This window comes from Bubalus bubalis, chromosome 23 (assembly GCF_019923935.1).
Source record: "Bubalus bubalis isolate 160015118507 breed Murrah chromosome 23, NDDB_SH_1, whole genome shotgun sequence".
NCBI lineage: Eukaryota > Metazoa > Chordata > Mammalia > Artiodactyla > Bovidae > Bubalus > Bubalus bubalis.
In genome coordinates this window covers 22883908-22905046 of record NC_059179.1, presented here as the reverse complement: position 1 = coordinate 22905046, position 21139 = coordinate 22883908, and the positions used below count along the sequence as shown (strand labels likewise).

At 40.6% G+C, this 21139-nt stretch overlaps 1 protein-coding gene across 4 annotated transcripts in view; it reads left to right on the top strand.

Moving 5' to 3' along the window:
* ARMH3 (armadillo like helical domain containing 3) overlaps positions 1-21139 on the top strand; it is a 172901-nt gene that overhangs the window by 70832 nt on the left and 80930 nt on the right. For 3 of the 4 annotated variants that reach the window (XM_006053135.3, XM_044935204.1, XM_044935205.1), the window contains exons 21-23: positions 2178-2260; positions 2796-2922; positions 9474-9549. In XM_006053135.3, the coding sequence (XP_006053197.1) occupies positions 2178-2260; positions 2796-2922; positions 9474-9549 (286 nt within the window). Of the gene's footprint in view, positions 1-2177; positions 2261-2795; positions 2923-6690; positions 6726-9473; positions 9550-21139 lie in introns of all 4 variants that reach the window. The other variant, XR_006548057.1, reaches the window with a different exon arrangement.

The window sequence follows — 21139 nt, the reverse complement described above, 5'->3', positions numbered from 1 at the left end:
CCCCGACACAGACTCTCAGAGTACTGCAGTGCTGGACTCTCCTTCTCAACACTATTTGACTCTGCTGACATCGGTGACAATTGAAACGCAGGCCACCTCTTGGCCTGTGCTAGAATTGCTCTCTTCCTCCCTTCATATTTATCATTTTGTCATCCCTGACTCTGAATCCCAGAGATCAAGGCTAGCTGTAGTCCAGCAGAGGAGCAATAAATCATTGTGCTCACTTCCTTTTCTCCAGGTTTTCTACCCCTTAATTACCACATAACCACTGCTGAGGCTGCATCTTTGTGCTGCATGTGCCTGGGACAAAAGCCTTCCTTGATTGGATATGTGCAAAAGCAACTTTGTCTATAGCTAGCCATTATGTTTTGCAGAATGCCACATGTGTTACCCATCCTTTTTTCTTGTCTCCTGTGAATTTAGGGAGTCGTACTGTCAGAAGATTTATCTATTAACAGGGCTTGTCTAAGCTCTGGGGTTAGTGGGGGTGGCGTGGGCAGCCCCTACACATTGAGAGATCTGGGCTGGGTTAGTCTTTTTCTTGGCCATGCTACAGCTTGCAGGATCTTAGTTACCCAATCAGAGATTGAACCCGGGCCATGTCAGTGAAAGGGCCGAGTTCTAACCACTGGACTGCCAGGGAATCCCCATGGGTTAGTCATTTTTATGTGGATTTTAGCTAGTCCCCTTCATTCTCTGAGCTCCTGGTAGGAGCTTAGTAGATTGTATGATCCAGAGTGGTCTCCCCTGGAGCTTTTTTGGGTCCAGTCCAGTAGATCACTTGTTAACAGACAACATCAAAAAAGCCAGCTGCCTATAATTTGCCTTTCCATTAGGAAACCTCAGAGAACTTGAGTCAGGGTGAAGAGTTCATAAATGAGGATGCCTGCCTCCTTCAACCCTAGCAAGGCTCTCCCCCCACCCCACCCCCCCATTTGAAGGGAAGAATCAGGCTTTAGAAACAGAATGTAGACAAGCTCTTGTACTTTTCCTTGCCTGCTGTTTCTTTACTGTACCTGTGCTTTTAGAGGGTTGAGAGCGAGGGGTGTTGTATGGCAGGCAGCAAGTGTCTGGAGAGACTTACTCCTACTCACCATTCCCTGCTGTTTTAAATCTAAGCTCACATCTCTTTTCTAAGAGTAGTAAACTTCACACAAAGTTCAGACGAGAGAAGGGACTTCTCTGCTGACAAAAAAGCAGGTATGGTCTTAGGAAAGGAGCGGTCGAGCCTTTTGTGTGTGTGTATATGTAGAAGTAGGACAGGTTGATGGAGAGAAGACAAAAGGAACATCAAATACTTGTAGCCGCTGAACCCCTCCTTCATATTCCCCATCACACAGGGGAGATAGGTACAGTGGCAGTGGCTATGGTGGGCACAGAAGCAGGACTGAGTTTATAGCCTTGGGTGAAAGAGTATAAGGCAGCGGCTAAATTATTTTATGCTTAATATTTATTGGCAAAAATGTCTTTAAAGCTGTACTGTTTAACTAGGACTTAGCAGTCAGTCTCATGATTGAGATTGCTTGGGTTTTGGCACTCTCTCCCCTCATTAAAGATTACAAGGCAAAAAGGGGACATTTTCAGTAAATGTTGTCACAGTTAAGAGAGGACAGAGCATGTTGCACTCTTATTTGAATATTTAGAACAGTTAAGGGCTTTTTTTTCCCTTCATGAGCTCTTTTTTTATCCAGAACTAAAGCAGTAAGTTCTATAGTATGTCTGTTGATCATTTAGATTCAAAAGATGTCCTTCTTAGCAGTAATGTTTGAAACAAATACGTAGCTAAAACTTGGTGACTTGAAACGCTAGCAGCCTGGGGTGAGAAGGGACGCTCAATAAACTGAGGAAATTTGATGGGGAAATCAGCATACAGGCGTAAATTTGGAACACTGAAATGTCCATTTTATAGTCAGATTTATGAGCTTAATTGCTATTTAAGAAGTAAAAAGTAGATTTTTTATAACCTTCTATAGACAGATAAGCAGACATGTACTTGAGAAGTTCAGTGCTTTCTTCAACTACACCTGCTCTGCCTGCTTTTAAAAATTTCCTAGTAGCTGTGATATACTCATTCTAGCCCTGTTTGGATTTCTTTAGATCTAGTCTACTTTCATTTAAGTTTATTGATTATGCTTTGATTATCTTACCAATGCCTTTTTTTTTTCTTTTTTTTAAAGCCTTGATAAATTTGTTGAAGTTCCTTATGTCAAATGAGACTGTACTTTTGGCAAAGCACAACATTTTTACGTTAGCTCTTATGGTGAGTAGCAAAAAAACACGTTTATTTTTCTGAAGCTATACTCTAGGGCAAAAATGGGCTGGTTTGAGACAGGAGCTGGTGTTCTAAGGATTAAACTATAGGGGGATACCAGGCCTTTATTTTCCCTTTGGATCAGAATCTCTCTACTAGTGCTTCCACTTTCACCTGTGTCTTTGGAGAACCTGGGCTCTTTCATGAAATAATGGTAACACACACTGTTATATAATATTCCCACCACACAGATATAAGAGGTGTAAATTAATTTCAAGGGGATTGATAATATGGAAAGGTAGAAAATAATTAGAAAGTGATGAGTTTTCAGTAATTATTACTTTAATGTAATTTATTGAATGGTAAGTTTTATAGAAAAGTTAATTTTTAATAATGATTTTGTTTAATAACCAGCTAACAAAATGCTGAAAATTTAACTGCTCTTGAAAAACAATAAGAGCTGGCTATATAGCACACTACTGATAATACCCTTCTGAGTCTTCATAGTATGATGTCTATATATGGGCTTTTGCTTCTTTTTTAGATTGTGAACCTATTTAATATGTTTATCACATATGGAGATACATTCCTGCCCACCCCCAGCAGTTATGATGAACTCTACTATGAGATTATCCGCATGCACCAGAGCTTTGACAACCTCTACTCTATGGGTAAGCTGTCTTCTTTTTATTTTTCTCTCCCCATCAGCTGTGATTTTTGGTCTATGAAAGGAAAGGACTCCAAAAGATTCTCCCCTAGTTGCTTGGTGCCCTTACTTGGCACAGAACTTTAGTAGTCTCCTTTTCTCAGGCAATAAGAAAGTATATGTTGACTTCCTCGCCTTCAGGAACTCAAAATTCATCTCAGTAGAAAGCTGGTTAGCATCCCTGTAGCCCTTTCTTGATGTTTGTGAAAGAGAGAAAATAGGGAGGCTTGTAGATTTAGTGAATGCCAGTGAGATGGGTGTGAGAGTGGGTGGGAGTTGACAGCAGCAAATAGAAGAGCTTGGATCCCAAAGGAACATTGTGTGATTTGAAAAGGTACAAGGTTTTAAGGATTTTTAATGTACCTATGTATTTTTAGCATAACTTAGAAGAGGAAGTGGGCATTAGATAAAAATCTTTTTTGCAAAAACCTTTTGGTAATTGGCTCGCCTAAAATTTACTCTGCAGTCACATGAATATTCCTTATTTCTATAAGAGGTCATGTATCCCTGTAAGTTTGAGTGAAGAGTCTAATCAAACCTACCTAAGTTTAAAGGTCAAGAAAGATTTCTTTAGATTTCCCAGAAATAGTAAGCCACTCAATAAAGTTGTCTATTAAAAAGCTCCAACTTATTAGGGATGTGATCAGTATATAATAAACTGCATTCTTTTTTTTTTTTTTGGCCATGCCGAGGCATATAGAATCTTAGTTCCCTGACCAGGGAGGGATGGAACCCATACCCCCTGCAATGGAAGCATGGAGTCTTAACCACTGGACCCCCAGGGAAGTTCCAAACTGCACTTTTTTAAAGGATACAATTTTTGATAAGTTTTGGCATGTGTATATGTACATGAAGCTGTCATTAAATCAAGATAATGTACATATCCACCCCCTCTCCCCAAATTTCCCTGTGTCCCTCTATGTCACTTTTACCACCTCTGTCCCTTATCCCTAGGCAACCCCTGATCTGCTTTCTGTCACTATTGATTAGTTTATTGATCCCTATTGTTGGGACTATTTATGAAAAGTTCATCTTCTGCTTGGGACTCCTGTATGTATCATGAGTAAAGTAGAGGGGATTTGGAATACATGGAGAAAGAGTAGAAGCAAACAGTGGAAAGAAGGATTGCCTAGGAGGGATTTTTTTTTTAATTTCCCTGCTCTCTCATTCTCAGTGTAATAGCTTTAGCATCAGGTCAGCTCCCCTCAGAATAAGAGGTTCCCATTGTCATATCAAGTCACACGTCTTTTTTTTTTTTTTTTTTGAGCTAGGAAGTCTTCCATGAGAACCCTCTAGCAAACTTCCCATTGGCAGAATGTTCTCAGTGTACCCTGGTGTGGTTTGCATCTACCTGGCTTTTACCAGTGTCCTTGTTTTCAAGAATATAGAATTTTCCAAGGGTGAAGAGCTGCCCCAGAGGCTTTAATACCCATTAATGGATGAATAAAGAGGTCTTTCAGTGAGGAAAGGAAGGCGAGTTGGAGTGGGGGAGGTATTTTATAGATGTCTGGCTTACCTGCGCAGTTGAGCCATGTACACAGTCAAATGAGATCAACGTTTACAGCTATAGCAACAAGAGAAGAAAGGATATCTGGGAATGCTCAGAGGTACTAAGAAAGTACAAAGAGGAAAGTGAATTTTACTAAATGAAACACAACAAATAGTAGGAGGTGGCATGTTTCAGTACTCTCCATTTTGTGTAAAGTATGATGAAACTTCAGGTGGAAAAAAATGTATTTTTTAGTCAGGTTTTTTGAAGTATAATTTACATATATGATATAATGCACCATTTTTAATGTACTGTTCTGAATTTCAGCAAATGCATATAGAAGTATAATTATCACAGAAAATCAAGATTTAGAAGAGTTTTACCATCTCAAAAACTTCCCTCTTCTCTGTACTCCTGTAAGATCAACTCCTCCACCTACTCCTGTGAGATCAGCTCCTAGCCACTTTATAGCAACCACTGATCTATTCCTTGTCCCCATGGTTTTGCCTTTTCTAAAAAAGTATATAGATGACATCATACCGTTTTTTGAGTCTGGCTTCTTATACATAGTAATTTGTTTGAAGTTATCCATGTTGATGCAGGTATCAGTAGTTTGTTCCTTTTTATTATGGGGTAATATTCCATTGTGGGAATATGCTAGTTTAACTTATCCATTTATCAGTGGAAGGACATTTAGAAAGTTTCCAGTTTTTAGGGATTGTAAATAAAACCTCTGTAAACATTTTTGTACACAGATTTATGTGAACACAAGTTTTCTTTTCACTTGGTACCTTCCCGAGCATATGGAGCATTATTACAATAGCTGTTTTAATGTCCTTTCCCACTAACTCCATCATCTCTCTTCATGTCTAGGTCTGTTTTATTGACCGATTTTTCTCCTGCTTATGGGTTATGTTTTTCTGGCTTCTTTGGGTTTTTAAAATTAATTAATTAGGCTGCATTGGGTCTTAGTTGTGGCTTGCAGGATCTTCGTTGCATCATGTGGGGTCTTTGGTTGCAGCACATGGGCTGTCTAGTGGGATCTGAGTTCTCTGACCTGGGATTGAACCTGTGTCCCCTGCACTGCAAGGTGGATTCTTTTTTGAAAAATTTTTATTGAAACAGTTGATTTACAATGTTGTATCAGTTTCAGGTATAGAGCAAAGTGATGTGTGTGTGTGTGTGTGGATGTGTGTGTGTGTGTGTGTGTGTATACATATGTGTATTCTTTTTTAGATTCTTTTCCACTATAGGTTATTACAAAATATTGAGTATAGTTCTGCAAGGTGTTTTTTTTAACCACTGGACCACCAGGGAAGTCCCTTTCCTACTTCTTGAATGCTGGTAATTTTTAAATTGGATTTTGAACATTGTGATGTTAATGTTGTAAGGTTTGATTTTATTATGTTCCTTTATATAATGTTAGACTTTGTTCTGGAATGCAGTTATGTTGTGTGGAATCTGTTTCATCCTTTTAGGATTTGCTTTTAACGGTTATTAAATTGGGTTAAGAGCAACTTTTATTATAGGCTAATTTGGCCAGATTACTAATGCAGTACCCATCTGAAGATTCTTCCTGATAATTCATATATTGATAGGTTTTTCTACTCTTACTGGTGGAAATTCAAATTATTTTGCTTGTAGAGCCTTCCATGAGCTCCACAGTTTCTTCTCTTTTCCAGTGGTTCTTTACCCCCAGGTTTGAGTAGTTTTCTCTTTCTTATGTGTATATCAGTGCTCAGCAAGAGATGTAAGAGGATCCCTCTACAAACTTATAGAATACCCTGTTAAACTCCCTCCTCTACAGTACTCTATGCCACAGATTCTAGGTGCCTTGGCCTGTCCAGTTGCTAATCTTTGTGTCTTTGATTTAGCAAGCTTCTGGATTCTGTTTAAGTTCCTCCTCTCTGCCCTGTAGGTTGGAAACTTTTTCACACAGTAAGCTGGGATAATTCTAGGGCTCACCTTGTTTGTTTTCCATCTTAAAGGATCACAGTTCTGTATACCCATTGTCCAATGTCTGAAAGCTATTGTTTCTTATATTTTGTTCAGTTTTTTATTGCTTAAGGTAGAAGGGTTAATTATGTCTTGTTACTTCATCATGGCTAGAAGAAGGAGACTCTTGATAAAGACACACATTTAATATTCCTGCGGCAGTGATATCCACTGATGAGGAAGGACCTTGACATAAGCTACCCTGAACCGTAAATGATACCATATTTTGAACTGTTTTTTTCCTTTTAGAAAAAGATAATTACCAGTACTAAAGAAAAAACAAGGTACAATTTTTTTTATTTAATACAATCTCTCCTTTCTAGTATGACCAATATTTTCATATGGGCTTCCCAGGTGGTGCTAGTGGTAAAGAACCCACCTGTTAATGCAGGAGATGTAAGGGATGTGGGTTCGATCCCTGGGTTGAAAAAATCCTCTGGAAAAGGGCATGGCAACCTATTCAAGTATTCTTGCCTGGAGAATCCCATGGACAGAGGAGCTTGGTGGGCTACTGTCCATAGGGGTCGCAAAGAGTCAGACACCACTGAAGTGACTTAGCGTGCATGCACATATTAGTCTACTTTATTTATAGTTTTACATAATTGTGATCATGTTATCCTATTTTTTTTTAACTATTATAGAACATTTTTTTTTTGATAGTTTTCTAAAGTTTCTTTCTCTCTCCCCCCTCTCTTTTTTTGCATAGTATGGATACTGTTTATTTAACCATTCTTTCCTTTCATGAAAATTATGGTTGTTTCCAGTTTTTGCTATTACTTAAGTCTCTTTTTTAAATGGCTGCACGGTATGCTGTTTTGGTGTATCATACTTTGTACTACCTAAATGATAAACTTAGCTTGAGGCGTTTGGGCGTTTTGAGATAATTTTGTGTTTAAATTTGGAAACTTAGAAAAGAATGTAAAAGCCAATGGCTTAGAAAGCTTGTTTCCCTTGGAAATGTAGTGATGAGGTCATCTGGGTGCCTGTTCACTAAGGAACAGAAGTGACAGGATGTTAACAGAGAAATAATCCATGAACAGAGTTGAATACCTCTCTGAGGAAAGGGGAGTAAAATTCAGCTCAATTCCACAAATACTAGATCTTCACCATCAGAGAATTTATGATTTAATGGAGGGTCTAGTGGAAAATGGATATATTTAAACAGTTTTTGCCACTGAGTTGAAAAAAATATGTCTGACCTGCTTCAAACAGTTTTGTTCATTCATGAATAAATTTGTGCATACACTTAATGAAACCCTGAGTTGAGACTGAAAAGCTCTAACTTGAAACTGAGTTCCCCTGCACTAAATCTTGTAAATTAGGAAAGCAGCACTCTGATAATGTTTTATTAAGGCTTCCATCTTCTCTTTCGTAAAATTGCATGAATTTATAAAAATGAAATATTGCTGAAATAGATGCAGAGTAGCCAGATGAGTTTTCTTTCCCTATTACAGCTATATGCCCTCCCTCTAGTACAGCTGCTGCTACTACTACTCTTGCTAGAGGAATACTGGACAGGAGTTGGTAGTGGTAGTGATGGTAGTGATGGTACCTATGCAGATTGGTTATACGTTTTTTAATGTTAGGCCCTGATTAACTAACTAACTAACTTTCTCCTCCGAGAAAGTCTTAAGTATATTCTTGCATTTGTTTGGAAGACAGTCTATTTAATGAATAATAGCTAATATTAATACTTATGTAACAATTACTATGTGCCAGGTACTGATCTAAGGCTTTATATATATATAACTTACTTGATTTTCATAATAATCCTTTCATGTAAGTATTGCTGTTTTTCTCTAGTAAGTGGCAAAGGCTAGACTTGGACACCAACAGTTGGCTTCAGAGTTCACACTCTTAACCACTCAGTGTATCAAGTACAGGCTGTAGGACCATTCCCTCCAGGTTTAAATTCTAGCCCCATTACTTACAGTTCTGTGAATAAACTTGATTGATTAATTGTTTGTCTCGTCTGAGTCTCATATGTGTGCTGTATTGTATATATTCTTTGTCCAGTTTCTGGCACATAGTAGACTCTCTACATGTTTAGTTCATATTCGTTATTCACTCATTAAAAACATATGCTTGAAGTGCCCACTGTATCCTTGTTCTTTCAAGAAACACTTGTGCTGGTTTGTCTCTTTTCTGAAAGAGTATAGGTACTATAATGTGTGGCCCTGAAGCTCATAGCGGACAGAGAATATGCATGCGTGTGTGCTAAATTGCTTCAGTCGTGTCTGACTCTGTGACCCTGTGGGCCATAGCTCGCCTGGCTCCTCTGTTCATGGGATTCTCCAGGCAAGAATATTGTAGTGGGTTCCAGAGTATCTTCCCGACCCAGGGATCAAACCCAAGTCTCCTGCATTGGCAGGCGGGTTCTATACAACTAGCACCACCTGGGAACTATATTTCCATCATCCCTTCTGTGAGTAAGTGTGTGAGAGACTTTGGTCAGAGAAGGGAAGACTATTCCAGTTGATTCATGTTGCAGGTTACACAATTAAGTCAAGGGAGCTAAAGCAGGTTACTCTTTGATTGAAACATGACCATCCTCTGTCTGACAAGATTATTTATCCTATTTGACCCAGTTCAGACCTTTAGGAGAAAGATATACTGTATGTGGAACAGGAAGGGACACTTACTTGGCTGGCCAATTCCACTAAATTGGCCCCAGCTATTAGGGAAATGATTAATGTGGCAATCAGGTTACCCTCACATCACCACCCCAGTGTAGATTTTAACTGAATGCAAAAACTAAGTATGGAAACATTTTAGCAGAGAGTGGAGAGAGGGAAACCCAAGGCAGAGGAGTAGAATATTTTGATAGAAAGTGAAAGAAAGAGGAAAAAAATTGAGGGAAAGATAGTTGAGAATAAGCCCTTATTTTTTTCCTCTAGATTAGGATGTCTTAAATAGAAGATTGGCACAGACTGCGTTTGGTTTTTCCAATAGTGATATTCTTCATTGTGTCTTCGCTCATATTTCTTTAATACCAGTGGTCTGACACATCTTTGTTCTTTCCTTTTTTACAGTCCTGAGGCTTTCTACCAATGCAGGCCAGTGGAAAGAAGCAGCTAGCAAGGTGACTCACGCGTTGGTTAATATCAGGTAAGAAGTGAGGATTTATCTCTTTCAGAGTTCTGTGGTTAATCCTGAGGTTTATTGTACCTTTCTAAGTGAAATATGTTGAACATCACTACTGTTTTAAGCCCTGATGTCTGTAGGAGTGGAAGAAATTTTCGTATTTGATCAAGAAAAGCAGGAATGCATGTGACTTTCATTTTGTCATATTGAAATAGCTCACAGAATTTGCTCGTTTATGAATTTTCTTACCAGGAGATAGTTGCAAACCCTTTTCAGGCCTCTTTGTTGCCAAAGTGGTTTCTGTGTATAAGCCATCTGAAAGCTTTTCTCTGGAAATTTTTTTCTGCCTTTCTCCATGAGTTGAATGAATGACTCATGGGATCTGGAACTTTTGACGTTTTGCTTTACATGGCTATTTCTATTTGTGGTAAACAGAGCCAAATGGAGCTCATGGGGCTAAGTCATTTTAGGTTCCTTATGAAACAGCATGGCAATTACAGAGTGCTGTATGTATTGGATAAAATTGAGTCAGACATGGAGTTGGTTTAGGGTCTTGAGAAAATAGCACACACTCACAGGAGAGAGCTGTTTGTAAATGGAGAGAATGTGCTTTCAGTGTCATGAAACCTAAAGCTGACTTGTGTTATTCTGGCTCCCTTTGTGCCTATCATTTTTTATTTTCTCAGCAGTTATTATATTGCTCTTGCAAACAATTGAAAAATTAACAATGAGTAGAAGAGGCAAACCCAACAGATGGGGAAACTTGATTTAGCTCCAGATGTAAGTTTTGCCAGACATTCCCAGTAATAGTAATGCACATTTACAACTTGGTGTAGATTCTGATTTGTGACAGAGCTGAGATTCAATATTTATTTCTTTATCTTTCTTTTCTTGCCACCCCTTTCTTTTAAGGTAAAATGTCCTGTCCCTGCAGTGACTTACTAGTATTTGACAAATCTGGAAACAAAAGAAAAAGTGTGAAATGTGTGTTTTGGGTGGGCAGGGTTGAGGGAGCAGGCGGGTGAGATGTGCTAACAAGATTGCATTGAGGGTATTGAAGGTTGATCTGCCTTACCTAACCCCCAGAGACATTTTGCAGCAAACATAGTTTTATAAATCTCACAACTTCATGTATATTTGCATCTAGCAAATAAGCCAGATACTGTAGTAAATCCTTATGATAAATGTGACTTTCTATAGGAATCAGGAATTACAAACTGCCTTCTCCTAAAGAGCCCTTTGTGACCGAAGGACAGTATGACAAATGTGGGTGTTTGAAAGAAACACCAGATTCCGGACTATAGAATGAAGTGCATATGGGTATAATTTATGTTGTGTTTATTTATTCATGTATTTACTTAGGGTTTTCAGGCAGTGTCTTTTCATCTGGGGCTTGTTTCCTTGATCACAGTCTTTTATGCTTGCTTTAATCTCCTGCATTGTTGCTTTTCCTTTCAGTGGCTTTTGGTTTGGCTGCTGTCCTTATTCTTCCTAGGGGCCATCAAACAGCTGATTTAAACTACTGACCTGTCCTTTTTCTGAATACCCCAGAAAGGACTGGCTTGGGCTTAGAGCAGATGCCTATAACCATGACATGGTTCTCTTTGTAAGTTAGGCCTATACCTTCATTTTCATTCCTCAAACTTCTTGATGAACTTGCTGCAGACAATAATTATATCATCTTCACTGTTGCTAATGAATTAGACTTGGAATATATGTAGAAAATATCAAAAGATCCAGTCAGTTTTTTCAAGAGATTACTGGAAAGATGTTTTAGAATATCACTTACCACACTACCACCAGATCAGGGGAATATATTGGTGATGCTAAGCCTGAAGAAGTTTACTTTTTTCTTTTTTAAAATTTATTTTCATTTAGTAAGGGCTAAACTAGGTACTGCTCTTTAAAAAATTGCTGTCTTTTTCAGTCGTCAAACCCTATAGAGTATACTTTTTAACCAGTGAGGAAACTAAATCTTGAAGATATTTGAATTGCAAAATGTCCCACAATTCTTGTGTGTCAAATCCGAGAATTAATCATAGTTTTCTAATTCCAAATCCAGGGCTCTTTCTTTTATATTGTAACGCCTCCTTCTTTAGTGTTACTATGGAAGTAAACAGAAAATACAGTATGATGTATTGAAAGGAGCTTGAGCATGGAAATTTGAGTTAGAGAAACTGGGTTTTTAATTTTTGTCTCTACCACTTAATGTGTGACCTTGAGCAACTTACTTAGCTTCTCTGGACCTCTTCCTACTAGCTATAAAATGGAGGTCATGAGGATATCAATTGTTTTATAGAGAAGCGGTTGTGAGAATTATGTATGTTATAGTACTTAGAAAACTATAAAATACTGGTCATTTCATTTAGCATAATATCTTTACAGTTTATCGCCGATGTAGCACTTGTCAGAATTTCCTTCCTTTTTAGGCTGAGTAATATTCCAAGTATATAGGTGCCACATTTTGTTTATCCATCATCCACTGATGAGATCCCAAGTGAATTGCTTCCACCTTTTGGTTGTTGTGTTTTTGGCTATCTGTACATGGGTGTACAAATATCTCTTCAGTTCCTGCTTTTGCTTCTTTTGCAAATATACTCAGAAGTAGAATTGGTGGATTGCGTGGTAAGCCTATGTTTAATGGATAGATGCGAAGAGCTGACTCACTGGAAAAGACCCTGATGCTGGGAAAGATCGAGGGCAGGAGGAGAAGGGGGCAACAGAGGATGAGATGGTCGATGGCATCATCAACTCAGTGGACATGAGTTTGAGCAAACTCTGGGAGTTGATGATAGACAAGGAAGGCTGACATGCTGCAGTCCATGGGGGTCACAAAGAGTTGGAAACGACTGAGCATCTATCTGAACAATAACCATATTTAATGGGGCTTCCCAGGTGGTGCTAGTGGTAAAGAATCCGAATGCCAATGCAGGAGACACAAGAAATGCTGGTTGAATCCTTGGGTCTGGAAGATCCCCTAGGGTAGGAAGTGGCAAGCACTACAGTATTCTTGCCTGGAAAATTCAATGGACGGAACAGTCTGGTGGGCTAGAGTCCATGTGGCACCCAGAGTCAGATATGATTGAGCAACTGAGCATACCTCAGTTCAGTCGCTCAGTCATGTCTGACTCTTTGTGACCCCATGGACTGCAGCATGCCAGGGTTTCCTGTCCATCACCAACTCCTGGAGCTTATTCAAACTCATGTCCATCGAGTCAGTGATGGCATCCAACCATCTCATCCTCTGTCGTCCCCTTCTCCTGCCTTCAGTCTTTCTCAGAATCAGGGTCTTTTCCAATCAGTCAGTTCTTTGCATCAGGTGGACAAAGTATTGGAGCTTCAGCTTCAGTCTTTCCAGTGAATATTCAGGACTGATTTCCTTTAGGATTGACTGGTTTGATCTCGTTGCAGTCCAATGGACTCTCAGGAGTCTTCTCCAACACCACAGTGCAAAAGCATTAATTCTTGAGCACTCAGCTTTCTTTATGGTCCAACTTTCACATCCATATGTGACTGCTGGAGAAACCATAGCTTTGACTCAACGGACTTATGTTGGCAAAGTAATGTCTCTGCTTTTTAATATGCTGTCTAGGTTGGTCATAGCTTTTTTTCCAAGGAGCAAGCATCTTTTAATTTCATGGCTGCAATCACCATCTGGAGTGATTTTGGAGCCCCAGAAAATAAAGTCTGTCACTGTTTCCATTGTTTCCCCATCTATTTGCTATGAAATGATGGGACTGGATGCCATGATCTCAGTTTTTTGAAAATTGAGTTTTAAGCCAGCTCCTTCTCTCTCCTCTTTCACTTTCATGAAGAGGCTCTTCAGTTACTCTTCGCTTTCTGCCATAAGGGTGGTGTCATCTGTGTATCTGAGGTTATTGGTATTGCTCCCGACAATCTTGATTCCAGCTTGTGCTTCATCCAGCCCAGCATTTTGCTTGATATACTCTGCATATAAGTTTAATAAGCAGGGGGACAATATACATCCTGTCATACTCCTTTCCCAGTTTGGAACCAGTCCATTGTTCCATGTCCAGTTCTGACTGTTTCTTCATGACATGCATACAGATTTCTCAGGAGGCAGGTAAAGTGAAAGTGAAAGTCATATCTGACTCTTTGCCACCCCATGAACTATACAGTCTAGGATTCAAATTCTCCAGGCCATAATACTGGAGTGGGTAGCCTTTCCCTTCTCCAGGGGATCTTCCCAACCCAGGGATCAAATCCAGGTCTCCCACATTGCAGGCGGATTCTTTACCAGCTGAGCCACAAGGGAAGCCCAAGAACACTGGAGTGGGTAGCCTGTCCCTTCTCCAGTGGATCTTCCCAACCCAGGAATCGAACCAGGGTCTCTTGCATTGTGGGCAGATTCTTTACCAACTGAGCTATCAGGGAAGTCCTAGGTAAAGTGGACTGATACTCCCATCTATTTAAGAATTTTTCACAGTTTGTTGTGATCCACACAGTCCAAGGCTTTGGCATAGTCAATAAAGCAGAAATAGATGTTTATTTGGAACTCTCTTGCTTTTCTTATGATCCAACGGATGTTGGCAGTTTGATCTCTGGTTCCTCTGCCTTTTCTAAATCCAGCTTGAACATCTCAAAGTTCTCAGTTCATGTACTGTTGAAGCCTCACTTGGAGAATTTTCAACATTATTTTGCTAGCATGTGAGATGAGTGCAATTGTGCAGTAGTTTGAACATTCTTTGGCATTGCCTTTCTTTGGGATTGGAATGAAAAGTGACCTTTTCCAGTCCTGTGGCCACTGCTGAGTTTTCCAAATTTGCTAGCATATTGAATGTAGTACTTTCACAGCATCATCTTTTAGGATTTGAAATAGCTCAACTGGAATTCCATCACCTTCATTAGCCTTATTTGTAGTGATGCTCCCTAAGGCCCATTTGACTTCACCCTCCAAGATGTCTGGTTCTAGGTGAGTGATCACACCATGGTGGTTATCTGGGTCATGAAGTTCTTTTTTGTATAATTCTTCTGTGTTTTCTTGCCACCTCTTCATAATATCTTCTGTTTCTATTATGTCCATACTCCCCATGTCGTTCTTTCACTCACCTTCTGGCTGAATCCCCATCTGGAATGTGGAGGCTCGTCAAGCCTACTAATTATGCCTGGGTTTCTAAGATCTGACCGGGGAGGCCTTAGTGTCTCCTCTCCTTCGGGAGAACGGGAGGACACCTGCGGCCTATGTAGGTGATGTAAATTCCTTATTTTGGAATTTTATTAGCTTTCCACGTAAACCAAGTTATTCAGCCTCTTTTCTCCGCTGAATTTCCTACTGAGCTATCTTTATTCTATTACTCTTTATATCTCTAATTAATATTTAATTAAAGCTATTGTATGCAGTTTGCCGAAGCCTTCTCTCCTTCAAATTTCCCTGGATCCACCGGGGCTGGACCCCGGCATCCATACCATTTCTGTCCTTTATTGTGCCCATCTTTGCATGAAATTTTCCCTTGGTATCTCTCATTTTCTTGAAGAGATCTCTAGTCTTTCCTATTCTGTTGTTTTCCTGTATTTCTTTGCATTGATCGCTGAGGAAGGCTTTCTTATCTCTCCTTGCTATTCTTTGGAACTCTGCATTCAAATGGGTATATCTTTCCTTTTCTCCTTTGCCTTTAACTTCTCTTCTTTTCTCAGCTATTTGTAAGGCCTCATCAGACAACCATTTGGCCTTTTTGCATTTCTTTTTTTTGAGGATGTTCTTTATCTTCAGGATGGTCTTGCAGGTCATCATATAACTGTTCAACTTCTTCAGCGCTACTGGTTGGGGCATAGACTTGGATTACTGTGATACTGAATGAAAACAAACAGAGATCATTCTGTAATTTTTGAGAGTGTGCCCAAGTATTGCATTTCAGACTCCTTTGTTGACTATGATGGCTACTCCATTTCTTCTAAGAGATTCTTGCCCACAGTAGTAGGTATAATGGTTATCTGAATTTAATTCGCCCATTCCAGTCCATTTTAGTTCACTGATGCCTAAAATGTCGATGTTCACTCTTGCCATCTCCTGTTTGACCACTTCCAATGTACCTTGATTCATGGACCTAACATTCCAGGTTCCTGTGCAATATTGTTTTTTTACAGCATCGGACTTTACTTCCATCATCAGTCACATTCACAACTGGGCACTGTTTTGCTTTGGCCCAGCCTCTTCATTCTTTCTGGAGTTATTTCTCCACTCTTCTTCAGTAGCATATTGGACACCTACCGACCTGGGAAGTTCATCTTTCAGTATCATACCTTTTTGCCTTTTCATACTGTTCATGGGGTTCTCAAGGCAAGAATATTGAAGTGGTTTGCCATTCCCTTCTCTAGTAAACCATGTTTTGTCAGAACTCTCCACTATGACCTGTCCTTGGGTGGCCTTACCCAGCATGGTTCATAGTTTCATTGAGTTAGACAAGGCTGTGTGGTCCATGTGGTCAGTTTGGTTAGTTTTCTGTGGTTGTGGTTTTCATTTTGTCGGCTTTCTGATGGATAAGGATAAGAGGCTTATGGAAGCTTCCAGATGAGAACGACTGACTGTTGGGGAAACTGGGTCTTGTTCTGATGGGCGGGACCATGCTCTGTAAATCTTTCATCCAATTTTCTGTTGATTGGTGGGGCTGTGTTCCCTTTCAGTTGTTTGGCCTGAGGCCAAACTATGGTAGGGGTAATGAAGGTAATGGCCCCTCCTTCAGAAGAACTTGTGCACACACTGTTGTATTCAGTGCCCCTGACCCTGCAGCAGGCCGCTGTCGACCCATGCCTCCGCCAGAGACTCTTGGACACTGACAGTCACCTATGGCTCAGTCTCTTGTGAGGACACTGTTCCTCTCTCCTGGCTCCTTGTGTGCACAGGTTTTGTTTGTACCCTCCAAGAGTCTGTTTACCCAGTCCTGTGAAAGTTTTGTAATCAAATCCCACTGACTTCCAAAGTCAAATTCCCTGGGGGTTCTCAATCTCTTTGCTAGATCTCCAGGTTGGGAAATCTGTTGGAAATCTGTTCTTAACAGTGCGAGAATTTCTTTGGTGTAATTGTTCTGCAGTCTGCTTGGCAGGTCTGTGGTGGAACTAATGGCGACCTCCTCCAAGAGGATTTATGCCGCACTTTGTGTGACGCAGGTCTGCTGCAGCCAGAGCCCCTGTCCCTGCGGCAGGCCACTACTGACCCATGCCTTTGCAGGAGACACTCAAACACTCAAAGGCAGGTCTGGCTCAGTCTCTGTGGGGCCTCTGGGTCCTGGTGCGCACAAGGTTTTGTTTGAGCCCTCTGAGCGTCTCTGGTGGGCGTGGAGCACACCTATGTTTAGTGTTTTGTGGAATTGCCATGCTGTTTTTCAGGGTTAGTATTTTGAGCATTTAGAATGTTTCCTATGTGTGTCTTCATTTATCTCTTTTATATATGTTAATATGTTACCCTTAAAAGATGTTTTGCTTTTCTTTGTGGGTAGGCTTTGATGCTTTGAATAACAGTGGTCCAAGGAGTATTCTTTTCTCTGAGGGCAAAAATGTGGTATGCCTAAGAAGTACGCATTTGCACTGTTGTCGTGTTCAGGCGCTCAGTCCTGTCTGGCTCTTTGTGATCCCATGGGCTGCAGCATGCCAGGTTTCCCTGTCCTTCACTGTCTCCCAGAATTTGTTCAGACTTATGTCCATTGAGTCAGTGATGCTATCCAACCATTTCATCCTCTGTCATCCCCTTCTCCTCCTGCCCTCAATCTTTTCCAGTATCAGGGTCTTTTATAGTGAGTCAGCTTTTCACATCAGGTGGCCAAAGTATTGGAATTTCAGTTTCAGCATCAGTCCTTTGCTGTACAATATTGTTCTTTACAGCATCAGACTTTACTTTCATCAACAGACACAATCACATCTGTGCATCAATTTTGCTTTGGCTCAGCCTCTTAATTATTTATGGAGCTATTTCTCCACTCTTTCCCAGTAGCATACTGGACATCTTCTGACCTGGGGAGCTCCTCTTCTGGTGTCGTATCTTTTTGCCTTTTTATACTGTTCATGGGGTTCTTGAGGCAGGAATACTGGAGTGGTTCGTCATTCCCTCCTCCAGTGGACATTTTGTTAGAACTCTCTGTTATGACCTGTCCATCTTGGGATGCCCTGCACAGCATGGCTCACAGCTTCATTGAGGAAGGGGGAGATTATGTAGCACAGAGAGGCCAGAAACACAGGATATATGACACTATTAGGCAGTGGCACCCCACTCCAGTACTCTTGCCTGAAAAATCCCATGGACGGAGGAGCCTGGTGGGCTGCAGTCCATGGGGTCGCTAAGAGTTGGACACGACTGAGCTACTTCACTTTCACTTTTTACTTTCCTGCATTGGAGAAGGAAATGGCAACCCACTCCAGTGTTCTTGCCTGGAGAATCCCAGGGACGGGAGAGCCTGGTGGGCTGCCGTCTGTGGGGTCGCACAGAGTCGGACATGACTGAAGTGACTTAGCAGCAGCAGCAACACCTGGAAAGGATATTTTTTAAATTTGGCTGCACCTCAAGGCATACAGAACTTCCCCAACCAGTGATTGAAGCCACGGAGTCTTAACTACTAGACCACTGGGGAAGCCCCCGAAAAGGATTCTAAAGCAAAGTGAACAAACTTAGCCACCTCTTCTCTAGTATGTTATTTGATAATCATGGGAAGGGATTAGGTTGCATGTGAAATTTTCAGACACCTAACAGCTGGAAGAGCCTCTGAGACTGGTTTGCCAGTTGATGACAGATACAAGTTATGTCTTTGGGATCTTCTGGAATGTACTGCATGTAATGGCAACCCTAACAGTATCTCACCAGCAAATGAGAAGCTGCAGGAAGACTGCAGACCATTTTTTTTTTTTTTTGAGTTTAGATTGTGACTGAAAATTAAAAGTACTTCCACTTTCTTGGAGGCCTAAATTTGCTCAAGTGTCAGTCTGTTTGCTTTTCACTTGTCTTCCGTGGCTTAGTCATGCTAGTTCTCTAATTGTCAAAGTTATTTGTGTTTAAACAATTTGTCTCTCTCTTCCTGTTTGATCCTTCAGAGAGGTTCTTAAAATGCAGCTGCTTAGAAACTGCTATTTTTATTGAAACACCTGATGTCATTAATATACAGGGCCTTATGTTTGTTCCTTCCCCTCTAGGGATGTTGCATTGCTTTGCCACAAGGAAAATAAAATAGTATGTCTCCACCTTTAAAATTCCATTTGGTATAATTGTTACTTTAAGCTGCCTTCACAGATCTGCCGATCCTCAAAGGAAAAATATGGGACTATGTGCAAGGCTAGAAGGAAAACATTCTGAGGGACTATGTGCAAGGCTAGAAGGAAAACATTTGATACTTTTGCTTGGACACTTCTATGCTAAGTATTTCATGCCACCACTGAGCAGGCTACCCCACTGAGGCCTTGTACTTAAGGGAAGATGTCTGCTGACTTTCAACCTAATTAGTCAAAGGAGAAAAAGAAAAATGTTAGACTGAAATCTGACCTTCATCTAACCAAACAACTTTCAAGGTAAGTAATTTGAAGCCCCTAATGAATCTCTTCATGTTAACATATTAATGCTTTTCACTTAATGAACACTTTATTAGCACCGAGTTCACATCCTATTCTCTGGTTGCTCACAGAAATAGAGACTGAATCACTGCAGATGGGCTTTTCTCCTGATCTGTGATTTTCTTAAGGTGGATCAAGTTTGAACTCTGTGATTAATATATTAATTTTTCCCTTTATTTGAAATACATTAAGCCAAAGTTTAGTTGGTCTTTGAGAATGACTTTTTAGATATTGCTGGGGTTAGTGACAAGCTTGTGGTTTGGAATGAGAATTAAGTGCATTTCTTTGTAAGTCTCTTTTAACTGTTCTCCTGGTGAGTTTGCCTGCTGTCCTCTGTTTGCTCCAGTGGTCTTTTTGTTCCAATGCTGAGGCGTACTCTCCCCTCCTGCTTAGTGCTTATGTAGCTGTATTCTTTCATCCTAAAAAAATTCTCCCTCAAAAAAAAAAAAAAAAAAAAAAAAAAGAATGCTTTAAGTGTACACTCTGCTGGGGACTCTAAGGAAAAGAAAAATTCAGCAGCCTCTGTCTAAGGGGGTTCATTGAGAATAATACCCTTTGGAGTGGGCTATGTACAGAATTCTGAATGTCATAGAGAGGGAGGTGTGAAACACCCTCAGGCAGTAATCAGGGAGGGTACATTCACTATTGATGGCCACAGAGTTAGGATTGGAAAGGGGATGGAAGGTCTCAGCCAGGCAAAATTCCCCCGAATCCCTTTGCTCGTGCACCTGTTTGGGCTGCAAAATTTGCCTCTTAGTCACAGCTCTCTTATCAGAATGGATACTGATGAGTTGAGAGGAAGAGTAGTTTGACACCAAGCACTTCAGCTGAAAGATGCAACCTAGTCTCAGTTCAGTTCAGTCGTTCAGTCCTGTCCGACTCTGCGACCCCATGAATTGCAGCACGCCAGGCCTCCCTGTCCATCACCAACTGCCGGAGTTCACTCAAACTCACGTCCATCGAGTTGGTGATGCCATCCAGCCATCTCATGCTCTGTCGTCCCCTTTTCCTCCTGCCCCCAATCCCTCCCAGCATCATTCTAAAGGAGATCAGTCCTGGGTGTTCTCTGGAAGGAATGATGATAAAGCAACCTAGTCTGCTGCTGCTAAGTCGCTTCAGTCATGTCCGACTCTGTGCGACCCCATAGACGGCAGCCCACCAGGCTCCCCCGTCCCTGGGATTCTCCAGGCAAGAACACTGGAGTGGGTTGCCATTTCCTTCTCCAATGCATGAAAGTGAAAAGTGAAAGTGAAGTCGCTCAGTCATGTCCGACTCGTAGCGACCCCATGGACTGCAGCCTACCAGGCTCCTCCATCCATGGGATTTTCTAGGCAAGAGTACTGGAGTGGTTGCCATTGCCTTCTCCGGCAACCTAGTCTAGTGAATAGTAAATATGGATTAATATGATTAATGTTAGGAGCAGAAATATTGGGCAGATGACTCTTGAGTAGCAAGGAGTACATCCAATTGTCTACTCCAAAGTGACAGGCAGGCTCAAATTATTCCTGGGATCAGAACTTATCAGTAATGACCTTTCTTCTGTTAATCAGACCCTGCAGATCTCACATTACAGAGGATGAAAAGTATTATGCAGATTAAAACAAAGCACCATAATGAGGCTGCTGCAATACTGTTTCCCCAGTGGCTGGGAACATTACATATTATTTTAATAGTTGCTGTTTCCCAATCTCTTAAGACTGTAGCAGCTAGAAATGAAAAGCCAAACACTGAATCCCATGTGGTTTATCATCTCTTTTGCCATAACTTGGTTTATGCTGCAGAGAGGTTTTTGCGTTAGGTCATATCTGAGTTTGGTCAACTGCAGTGCAGTAAAGAAGTCTTGGTTTAGGAGATGCAGGTATACATAATGAAATATTAAGATTTTTAAAAATTGGGGCTGCTGTGATTTTAAAGTGTTACTTTAGCATATAAAACCCTTCCTTACTGCAACCTGACTTCCACTTTGCTTTTTTAAAAAAAATTGTGAGCAAATATTTGTAACATAACATTTACCATTTTTAACCCTTAAGTCTGCAGTTCTTTGGCATTAAGTACATTCACACTG